Source organism: Tetrao urogallus (genome assembly GCF_951394365.1).
Source record: "Tetrao urogallus genome assembly, chromosome: 1".
Classification (NCBI taxonomy): domain Eukaryota; kingdom Metazoa; phylum Chordata; class Aves; order Galliformes; family Phasianidae; genus Tetrao; species Tetrao urogallus.
The window spans coordinates 138,719,113-138,730,920 of NC_136813.1; the positions used below are offsets into that span (position 1 = coordinate 138,719,113).

General features: G+C 44.6%; 1 protein-coding gene across 1 annotated transcript in view; it reads right to left on the minus strand.

The window, feature by feature from the left end:
* Positions 1 to 9,060, minus strand: part of LOC306958028 (protein mono-ADP-ribosyltransferase PARP12-like) — a gene marked incomplete at both ends in the record, with an annotated part of 14,948 nt that extends 5,888 nt beyond the window's left edge. The window contains 7 exons of the mRNA XM_079549423.1: positions 20 to 140; positions 2,278 to 2,473; positions 3,729 to 3,852; positions 5,006 to 5,101; positions 6,494 to 6,788; positions 7,715 to 7,853; positions 8,450 to 9,060. Of these exons, the coding sequence (XP_079405549.1) occupies positions 20 to 140; positions 2,278 to 2,473; positions 3,729 to 3,852; positions 5,006 to 5,101; positions 6,494 to 6,788; positions 7,715 to 7,853; positions 8,450 to 9,060 (1,582 nt within the window). The remainder of the gene's footprint in view (positions 1 to 19; positions 141 to 2,277; positions 2,474 to 3,728; positions 3,853 to 5,005; positions 5,102 to 6,493; positions 6,789 to 7,714; positions 7,854 to 8,449) is intronic.
* Between the last annotated feature and the right edge of the window lie 2,748 nt (positions 9,061 to 11,808).

Here is an 11,808-nt window from a genome sequence, read left to right on the forward strand (position 1 = left end):
AAAACAAAACAGAGCATACCTCCAAAATCCAGTTCATATTCATGCACTCCAGCCTTGAAGTTCAGCTTTGGAGAACTTCCCGCAGCGTAAGCTTTCTCCAGGTCATCACTGCTTACAGTGGCAGCTGCATGATCACTATCCTGTCAGGCCAAAACCAGAAGAAAAAGAAAGATTCACCTGGTCTGTTACATACTAACAAGTTCAAAAACCAAGTAGTATAAGGTGGCTGCAGGCTGTACCAGACTTTATGCATAGAATCATAGAATCCTTAGAGTTGAAGGGGATGCTTAAAGGCCATCTAGTTTAACACCCCTGCAATGAGCAGGAACATCCACAGTGAAATCAGGTTGCCCACAGCCTGATTCAACCTCACTGTGAAAGTCTCCAGGGACGGGGCATCAACTACATCTCTGATCAGCTTATTCCAGTGCCTCAACACACTTACTGTAAAAGACTTTTTCCTTATATCCAATCTAAATCTACCCTCTCTGGGCTTAAAGTCATTTCCCCTTGTTCTGTCACCAAACACCCTAAAGAGTCTGTCCCCTTCTTTACTATAGCTCCCCTTTAGATAATGAAAAGCTGCTGTCAGGTCACCTCGTAGCCTCTTCTCCAGGCCAAGAAGCCCCAGCTCTCTCAGCCCGTCCTCATAGGAGAGGTATTTCATCCCTGGGACCATTTGTGGCCCTCCTCTGGATGCACTCCAACAGGTCCATGTCTCTCCTGTACTGAGGACTTCACATTTGAATACAGCACTCCAGATGAGGCCTCACCAGCACGGAGCAGAGGGGCAGAATCATCTCCCTCAACCTGCTGGCCACACTTCTTTTGATGCAGCCCAGGAAACCACTGGTTTTCAGGGCTGTGAGGGCATATTGCTAGCTTATGTCTAGCATCCCATCCATTAGTACCCCCAAGTCTTTCCGGAATGCCTACTCTCAATCAAGCAAACTTGCTGAGGGTGCACTCAAACCCACTGTTGATGACAGTGATGAAGATATTAAAGAGTATCAATCCAGCACTAACCCCTGGGTGACACCACTTGTCACTGATCTCCATTCAGACATTGAGCCATTGACAGTCGCTCTCTGGGCTTGATCCTGCAGCCAGTTCTTTGTCCATCAAACAGCCCACCCATCAAATCCATATCTTTACAATTTGGAGAGAAGGATGTTGAGTACTGCATCAAAGGCCTTACTGAAGTCAAGATAGACGACATCAGCAGCTCATCCTTTGTCCACTGATGCAGTGACGTCATCATAGAAGGCCACTAGGTTGGTCAAGCAGGATTTGCCTTTGGTAAAGCCATGTTTATTCTCTCATATCACCTCCATGCCTTCCGTGTCCCTTAGCATAGCTTCCATGAGGATCTCCTCCATGATTTTCCCCGGCACAGAGATGAGACTGAGAGGGTGGTGGATCCCAGGGTCATCCTTTTTTACTCTCTTTAAAAAAGGGCACAACGTTGCCTTTATTCCAGTCACCAGGGACTTCACTTGATTGCCGCAACTTTTCAAATATCAGAGAGTGGCTTGGCAAATACATCAGCCAATTCTCTCAGAACTCTGGGATGCATCTCATTGTGACCCATAGACTTGTAGATGTTCAGGTCCCTCGGGCAGTCACAAACCTGATTTTCACTTACAGTGGGAGAGACATTACTTCCCCAATCCCTTCCTATCAAACCAAATAATTGAGGGCTGTGTGATGAGCAGTTATCAGAGAAGACAAAGAAGTTAAGTACTTCACCCTTCTCCTTGTCTATTATTACCAGCCTGCCTGTGCCACTTCCTGAGGGGGATGCACGATAGTAGCTCAGACAAAATAATGTATTATACAGCTGAAAAGCAAAGAAACTGCCCCAGAGTAAAAGCAAGGAGTATTACAAAGATTGAAGTTACACAGTGCAGAGTTTGCAGGGAGCACTATCACTAAGACTGTATGTCCACCAGTCAGACCTTAACAAAGACACACAGAGTGCTACTGGAATCTCAGAAAAGGAAATTTTAGTTAGGAGCAGTGACAAGAATGTATGTTACGTGACCCTATCTGACGTGACTCACTGAAGATCTGTCAAGAAAGACCGTGATTCAGCAGTGACTCATCCCATCTAAACTAATCATATTTGCAGGGAAAACATCTCGTTGTACCTTTAAAGCCCATCTGTGAGGTCTTTGAAGGGAGATAGGGGATGACAAAAGAGAGGATATAAACACTTCCCAGTAATTCTGCACTCTCAGCACAAAGTTGACATTCTCACCATTTGCCCACACTTACTTTTTTTCCATACTCCTGCCACACTCCATATTCATCTTCCCAGTACCAGACCCATTCTGTTGTAAGAATGAAGTGAGGTGGCTTAGTCACAGAGGAGGCTGTGGAGAGACGTCTGACCTTTTTTAATCCTGATTGCATATCCACGAAAGAGATGTATGAGAAGATAAAGCCCCATTTAGAAATATGTCTAGCAGATCTATTAAAAAGAAAACAACAACAACAACAAAAAGCTTTGTGAACTTTTACATATAGATTCTAAAGCTCACCGCAAACCTGCAAATTAATTCAGCATCACTCAGGACCAGAGCACAAATCTGTAGTTTCCACAATAATCTCAGTTCTGTCCAGTGTCTGTACGCATTTTATATCTTCAGGTACCCAGGGTATTCTAGTGCTTCCACAGCATGGGATGGGGCAGAGGGGGAGGATGGAAAATCCCGTGCTACCTCCACATCTTCCATATAAAAAAAGTGAAAGAGAAAATTACTTCTAATCATGGGATCTAACTGTATTGACAAGCTCTAACCAAAGACAGCTTCTCAAAAGTACAGATGATACAATCATACATCTGCAGTTTTCCACTCAGGATTAAGACCCATGGTAGAAGCAGTAGGAACTAATTATGCAGTTTTTGGGAGTGAGAAATACTACAGTCTATGACTCAGACCCATAAAATCACGATGGCAGGGCATTCCTGGCCAGCAGACAAGTAACTGCAGAGTTGTTCGCTCACTCCCCATCTCTGCCCCTACAGGGCAGAAGGGAGAAAACTGGAAGAGCAAAAGCAAGCAAACTGGGGGGGGGTCAAAGTAAAGGCAGCTTATGAAGTGAAGGAAAAAGGGAGAGCAAATAATTTAAAAATCAAAATAAGACAAAATGCTGAACACCTCCCCGGGCAGACCACGCTCAGTGAGTTTCTGAACAGCAGATTAGAAGTCAAAAACTCAAACTCTCTTTTCCTAGCTGAGATTTTATTGCTGAGCATGACATTATATGGCATGGAATATTCCTTCAGCCAGTTCAGGCCAGATCTCTCAGTTTCCTGCCCACCCCCAGCTACTCATCTGTGGGGGGGAAATGGGACCAAGTGGGGAAACAAAGAGAAAACCTTGATTCTTTGCAATCACTGTTCAGCAACTGCTACAGTACTGGCCTGTTATCAGCAGTGTTTTAGTTACAAAGCCAAAACACAGCCCTGTATGAGTTGCTAAAAAGAAATTTTTAACTCCATCCCAGCCAGATCAAGTGTGGTAGCACAATGGTCCTATACAGACCGAGGATGCATAAATCACAATGGGTCAGACCTCAAGCAATAGCATACGAACAGAGAGGTCAGCAGAATACCAAATGCAATAAAATTGCAGCAATTTATAGCCACTGAGAGCCTGGTCCCTTATTGCACACCCAGAGGGCAAACTCCAAACATTATTAAATCTTTTAAGCATTTATACCTGATGTTATTGGGGTCACAATATTCTTTTTCTAATTCTTCCATATTCTCCAAGTCCTTCCAGGTATTACCATCAGAGATCTGCCATCTATATGGCAAGTGAAAATGAATTCTGATACACTTGTCTACAAAAGTGAGGGGAAAAAAAAGAGATGCATTATTTTTACCATCTGTGAGGATGACTCCAGCATATTAGGCACACGCACCTAGCTGGTGAAAGTATCAAATGCATAGCTGTGGAAAGGGTTCAGCTATGGAATCATTGCAAGCAGTAGTACTGAAGTTTTCAGCATGGTCAAGCAACACTCAATTTCTGAACTCAGGCCAAAGCTCAGTTTCTGCATGCAGTAGATTTTCTTTGTCCATCAAAATTGTTAACAAGCTCAGTTGTAAAGGACTGAGCTGTGCCCTTAATTTCAAAGACAAAAATTTACAGTAACTGAGACTACAAGCTCATATATAACTCTATTATTTCAAACGTGGTTTAATGTAGCACAGACCAAATACGTAAGATTAACCACTTAGTCCCGTGGTGGTACTGATGAAGAAAATAAAGCTCAATTTTAGGATAGGAAATGGCTGAATAAGTCAACAGCCTTAAGGGTCCAGTTTCTAGACCACTAATGAATAGAACAGTGGTTGCAGTATCTCAGATATCACAGGTGTCACTCAGAAATCATTCCAAGAGTCAAAATGCAGCCATTCCTCAATAGCAACAAAGAACTAGTCACCAGTACAAGTATGCACAAATTCCAGACTAGCTTTCACTGTAGGGCAGTTGGCAACATAACAACACAAAGAAGACACTTCATATGAGAAGATTCGCAATACCTCACAGAGGTACCACAGGTCAAAAACACCAAGAAGGAAAAAGATGACAAAAGGACATCCCAACAAAAGTGCATTTTTCCTGGACAAGTCAGAACATTTTCAAAGGGATACAGAGCTCACACAGATGGAACAGAAGAATGCTAGAAAAAACGAGGAAGAAAACAAATTTCATAACTTCTGCAGTCATTTGCAAACAGGAAGAAGCCCTATCGTTCAGCAGTCCCTTAGATGAACCCAGCTGAAGCAGCCAATCTCAAACATAGGCTAATACTAGACATTTCAAAGCAAAATTAAACAACTCCTCTGTGTGTTAAACTTTCATACCAGCATTCAATATTGCAACGTGATTTAACTACAGGTAAGCATAAGCTTCCCTTTCCTGTGAAGAATTTCTATCACTTTCTCAAAAAATAAAAACAGACTGAGCTTGTTACAGTCACAACCTACCTCCAAAGACACAACTTGCGTACAGATGATACAAACAGATCTGTTCCACTTCATTACTGGTAGATGTGGACTCTTGGCTAGAGCTATGTTTTCTCTCTAGAGGGGGAAAATTATAAACCTTATTAGTACTTTGGTTTCAACAAGTTCTCTTAGAAGTGTAGCTATGAGAAAATGCTTAGAAACAGAGGGTTTATTTACAAGAGCTGCTCTGAAATTAATGCCTCCTATGTTAGTATGTTGGCCCATGACATCAGAGGCAGATGTTGGCAAGATGACAATAGAGGCTGAGCCTTCCAGTCAACATCCCATTATATTTTATTGCATGCAACAGATGGCAGCAGACACAATGGTGTCTGATGAGGCAGTGCGTATGAAGCAAAGGTGTGTTACTGAAAAAATGGTACACACCTACATTCATCAATGCTTGCTGAACATTTCTGGAGACCACACAGTGGACATGAGCACAGTCAGGTGGTGGGTTGTGCATTTCAGCAGTGGCAACAGGTCATGCAGATTTTCACGAGTGTGACATGCAGGCTCTTGTGAAAATTACTGGTGAAAATTACATTACTGGTGAAAATACACAGCTAATGGTGGTGACTACACTGAAAGACTGAGTTCTGTAGCTGAGAGTTTGCTCTGTCAAATAGTGTTATTGTGCTCATTGTTGGAGCTCGCATGGAAATAAATAGGAGGCATTACTTTCAGAGCAATACACGTACATCTGCGCTCACCTTTGGAAAGACACTGAAGTCTTTGGTAGTCTTGTATGCACTAAAGTCCTACTCCTTTATCCTACAGTTGCTAAATATAACTCAGAAGCAGTTTCAAGCTGTCACCACAAAACAAGAATAGAATCCAAAGCGTCTTCATTTCTAGTGGATCTGAGTTATCTGTGCATACTGCATAGTTGTACAACATAGGCAGCTATAAATGTCAAGTTTCAAAATTTGATACTTCTGTAAATCAAAACAATTAAACTGCAGGGAGAACGGAATACACACACTTGCATTTTTCATTCTGCTATCCTTTAGCTTTCCTGCTAAATTAAACTAAACGACAATTCTAAGTAACTTCAAAATAAAATAAAAAACTGTGTCTCTGAGAGGCAACTAGGATATGGCTGTTGGTGAATTCTTGTGTTAGATGATAGCTACTTTAAAGAAAAAAAAAAAATGGAGAAAACAAAGTAGTTTATAAACAGTTCCTTACCCTTTATGTGTTTTCATAAAGAGAAATCACAGATCCCCTATCTTCAGTTTCCATTATGCTTTTCTAGCTCCAAATGTAAGGATTTTTATAAAAACCAACGACTTTATCAATTAGACACCCATAATGCCTTGAAATCTACTTTGCTTCAATTTGACACGTCGCTGCCAATGACACATCAAGACATGAAATTTGATTTTCTCTTTTTCAGCAACATCTGCGTGACTATAGTGACTACAGTGATCTTCTGATGTTCTCAAGACATTACGATCCATTTACCTTTGCATGGTGAAGACTTGTTCTCTTCTGTGTCATGCTTGCTTCCCTTGCTATTTTGTATGGCATACATATTTCTGTAAATGGATGGCAGTTTCTGAATTATATCTGAACTCATTCCCTGTCTCTCCAGTTTCTCACAGCATTCAGGCTTTGACAAGTCATGAGATCGCTTGCAGCTGCTGCCAAATCGGCACTGTCCCCGCAAGAAGTACTGGCAAACATGCAGTTTGGTGCAGAGCCTTTTAAAGGTACAAGATCCATAAGGTCCATCACCTTTGTTGTAATACAGGCAGACCTTGGGTAGGGGGAAAAAAAAAAAAAGAAAATTTAAACATTCAAGTAGAATATGCTCACATAGACTGTTTGAATTCAAGCTTCATTTTTAAATTCACATTTAGACATACAGGTTTTTTCTTCTCGTTTTCACTTATTGTCTAGAAAGATCTTGCAGCACATGACAATCGTGTCAGAGACATTCTCAAGAAAACAGTATTTTGCTCTCAGTCACATACAAGTCGGGCCGTGGATTTTATTGTGTTGCTACCATAACTCTTTGGTTCTTTAGTTTCAGAATAGCAGATTTCCTCAACGTGAATTTGATGGTAAGAAGAACTAGATCTGGCTAGCATGGAGTTAATTTTCTTCACAGCAGCCCATACACTGCTGTGTTTTGGATGTGAAGTCAAAATGCTGATAACATACCACGGCCAAAGCTTTATCTTCACTCCACAGATTGAAGCGGGCAAGACTGCAGAAAGGACAAAGCTGAACTAAGCTGGCCAAAAGGACATTCCATACCATATTAACATAACACTCAGCAGTAAGATCTGAGGGCCTGGGGACTTCCTCTTACAAGTTAGACAGTGCTTAGAAACCAACAGGGCATAGATCTGCTTGTGAGTGAGTGGTGGTGAATTTGCAACACTTCATTTCCTTCCTCTTTCTCCACCACTTACTAGACATTTTATCTTATTTTATCTCTATTTCTTCCAGTTTTCTCCCAGATATTCCACTGGGGCATGGAAGTGAGCAAGCAGCAGCATGCGTGCTGCCAGTCAGGGTCAACCTACTCACGTAGGAGAACAAAGGTTGCAGATTTCACGCATTAGATTTGGATTATGGTAACCAAATTGATACCCAACACTTCCAGCTAACACCACACTTCTTTCACTTTGCAATGGTCACTCAGAAGGGCACAAAGAACAGTCACACAGTGCTCACCTCCGGTAAGAGGGTAGGGTCATTTTGGAGCAGAAGCTGGCGGAGTTCATCGCTGCTAAAAGTGCTGTCAAGTCCATGCTGTATGAGAACAGTGTGGTTGTGAGGAGAGTAGAAGTCGTGAACAAACTTGCATTCCTTCCTACAAAGCAAGATGAAGCTAATGTATTAGCACAACTTGGTACCCTGCTCATAGCTGGTTGTCTAGTGGTTAGGATTAAAATAATTTTAACAGCAAACCAACTTAACTAGTTTCAGAAAAATCTGTAGTACTACTTTGTAACTTTGTAATTACACGACCACTCTGTGGATAACTGCCTTGCTACTTCAGATTTACTGCCCTCAAAGCATTACTGCAGCTCAGCAGCATTGGCACATCTGACCTGTGGTTCACACCTGTGCACGGAACAGCAGCAAAAAGGCAGAAAATGCCCTCAGCCACACGAACCAACACAGCCTGGCGTGTAGAGGGGCAGGTGAGAGAACTGCGGGGAAGTGACGGTGAGGTGGAAAGGAAGCGGCGGAACCAGAACAGGTCTCTCACAACCTCTCCTGCCTCTTCGCCTCGAAGAGAGGAAAAGAACCGAGTCTTGAAAGTACCTTCGCCACACGGAAATGGAAGGAACGCAGGAGGAGGGGCACAGCCGGCGCAAGGCTGAGGCCCGAGGAAGGGCTCCCCTCGCCCTATCTGTTGCAGGCCCGAACACCGTAGCTTCCCCCGCAGGTCCTTGCCCTCACCTGGCCTGCTGGTTGCGGCAGACGCCCTTCAGATGGTACTTGCAGAGGTGCAGCCGCCCGCAGCCCCCCCGGCAGCCCGCGCCGTGCTCCGGGCACAGCCGCAGCGAGCTGGTAGCCACCACCAGCACGGTCACGGTCGCCGCCGCTGCCGCCGCTGCCGCCGCTGCCGCCTCATCGGGCGTCCGAACCAGTGTGAAGTGCCGAGGGTCCCGCACCACCGCCGCCAGCTGCTCCGCCGTGGGCCGGCCCGGCAGCCGCCGCAGCAGCTCCTCCAGCTCCAGGCTGCCGCCGCCGGCGCACAGCGCCCGCAGCACCTGGGTGGGCAACGCCATGGCCGGCCGCGGCTGCTTTCTCCTGGGAGAGCCGCTCCCGGCGGGCCCGGCCCGGAAGCGGCTCCGCCTCCGCCGCTCCCTCGCCTCCTGGGCGAGGAAACGAAAGCGAAACCGCCGCCTAGAAGACAAACCCAGAGGGAAGGGGCGGGCCGCGGAGTGGCTGCGGCCGTGCCGGCCGGGCGGGGAGCGAAGAGCTCCTGGCTGGGCTGGGACTGCCGTCATGCCCCTCTGCCGCCCCAGGGGGCACTGAGCCAGCTGAGCTGCCCTCGCCGCCCTCATGGCGGCATCACCTCAGGGCTTCGGTGATGTCATAGGATCGTAGAACATCCCCAGTTGGAACCGTAAGGACCGTGGAATCCAACTCCTGGCTCCACACAGGACCACCCAAAAGTCATACTGTATGGCTGCGTTGTCCATGTGATTCTTGAACACCAGCAAGCTCAGTGCCATTATCACTGACCTGGGGAGCCTGTTTCATGTCCACCACCCTCTGGTGAAGAACCTCTCCTTAATACCCAGCCTGACCCTCCCTTGACATAGCTCCATGGCTGTCGCTAGAGAAGAGATATCCGTAATGAAAAACCGTGACATTAGAAAGTAAATTAGTTCTAACCGCACCAAACATGAGGTATGATCAGTTATTAGGCATACAATTACATTTTGAACAGAGAAATATTCTTCAGTACCTCCCCTGCAAGAGTCTGGGACTGCTATGAAAAATTCAAAATCTCATCCAAGAAGGACACAGAGCTACTAACTGTACTCGTGTTACTCATGTCCCAAAGAGAGAAATAACTCTCCAGTACCTATCTTGGAGGAATATGGGTTTTCCACATTGGAAAACCATAGTATGACAGAATCATGAAGGTTGGAAAAGACCTTTAAGACCATCTAGTCCAGTCATCAGCTCATCTCCACTACACCCTCTAACAACACCCCTCAGTGCCAAATCTACATGTTTCTTGAATACCTCCACAGATGATGAGTCCTCCACTTCCCTGGGCAGACTTTTCCAATACATCACTACTCTTTCACAGAAGAAATTGTTCCTCGTATCCAACCTGAACCTCCCCAGGTGCAACTTGGAGCCATTCTTCCTCATCACAGCTACCTGGGAGAAGAGGCCAACCCCCTCCTCAACACAACCTCATTTCACGTCATTGTAGAGCTCCTCTGACTTTCCTCTAAACTAAACAATTCCACTTCCCTCAGCCTCTCCCCATAAGGCTTGTGTTCCAGACCCTTCACAATTCTGTTGCCTTTCTCTGGACACAGGACTTCAATGTCTTTCTTGCTGTGAGGGGTCTAAAACTGAACACAGTACTTGAGGTACACTTCACTTGTGCCTTGCAATATTTCAGTTAAGAGCTCAGTCATGGCTGCCATTGGGTCATTTTGGCACTGCTGGTGCTGCATCACTTTCATTCAGAGGTGTGCTGTAAGTGAATGTGCAAAGTACTGTTATTTAATCTGGAGTGCCAGCAGCAGGCAGGGGCACAGTGACAGCTGGTGGTGAATCTTGTTGGACAAGAACCTGCACTGTTTCCTTTTTTGGCCAGTCAGGTTCTGTTGTATGCAGGTTCATCTGGTTGCCTTTTCCCCTTAATTCTTTTTATTTCCTGCTTCGCGCTGTGAGATCAGGAAGGGAGTGACAAAATGAGAAGCTAGACAAGTACACTGAGCAGAAGAACAGCTATACTAGGTCAGTCTGTAGCCTGTCTCCAACAAAGGATGCCACCAGATGCCTTGGGGACAGTGTGAGAGGCTGCAGAATTATTGTCCTTCACTCCTTCTTTCCAGCCTCTGCCAATTACATATTCTACACCAGAAAAAAAAAAATAATAATAATAATTAAAAAAAAAAAATTGTTATCTTCTTGACTGATTTTTTTCTTCTGATTTTATAGCCACTTATATCTTCCTCTGTTGTCTCTGAGGCATGGACACAGGCTGCCAACAGAAACTGTGAATGCTCCACCCTTGCATGTGCTCAAGTCCAGGTTGGATGGGGCCCTGGGCAGCTTGATCTGCTGGGTGGTAGTCCTGCCCATGGCAGGGGGTTGGAGCTGGATGGGCTTTGAAGTCCCTTCCAACCCAAGCCATTCTGTGATTTTTTGATTCTATGGCATCACCCCTTAGCTTGGGCTGTCTTCTGCTCTCTAGCTGTCTTGCCTCAAGGGGCAGGTCTGCAGATGGTATGCAAGATGAGTGTGTCAGATGCACATAGTGGTTTTTCAGTGTTTTTTTCTTCTGTCTTCTGTTGCTTTTCTAATAATTCCTGCTGTTTGATTTTGTTGATTGCTTTTGGAAGATGGAGTGTCACAGCTCATTTGGGTCTTTTAAATTCAAGGACCTATGTGCCCTCTAAATTAATTTTTATTTTATGAGTTCATTAGTAAAGATAAACAAGCATATCAAACAAGGACTCCAACCCCTTCTGTCTAAAAGGGGAATGTAAAAGTCTAATCTGAAGTGTGAATTTGCTAAGTCATCACTTCATTAACTCATAAATTTTGCACCCATGAGCAAAATTGTTACTTAGCTGATGGTGAGAGGACAAATGCCTTCTCTGTCACTGAGAGGGATAAAAGCCTTGGAATCCCATCTGCTGTTAGATCCACCTTAGAAGTCTTTTTGGGGAAGCTGATGTGTTTATACCTTTCAGCTTGGAAATTGAATGGAATGGAATGAAATAGAATAGCTCCAATTGGAAGGAACATACAAAGACCACTGAGTCCATCTGTTTGGTCTATACAATTTCTATAAGTTAGTGGATACCAAAGAAACTTCCAACTGTTTTATATGCAAAACAGCAAGCTGCAGGTGATGTTGGCTGCTTAATGACATTTAGCTCTATGCGTTGCTCTCACTTTGACCTAATGGTTCCTAGCGCGCATCAAACCTGAGAAGGAGTCAAAGGAACACCCACATTGGAGCTGGTGTCTTCACAGAATTAACCTTTTATCCTTAGATCTCAATCCTGACCAGTAATAACTCAGAAGCCGTTCAGTCACTGAATAGCCAGAAC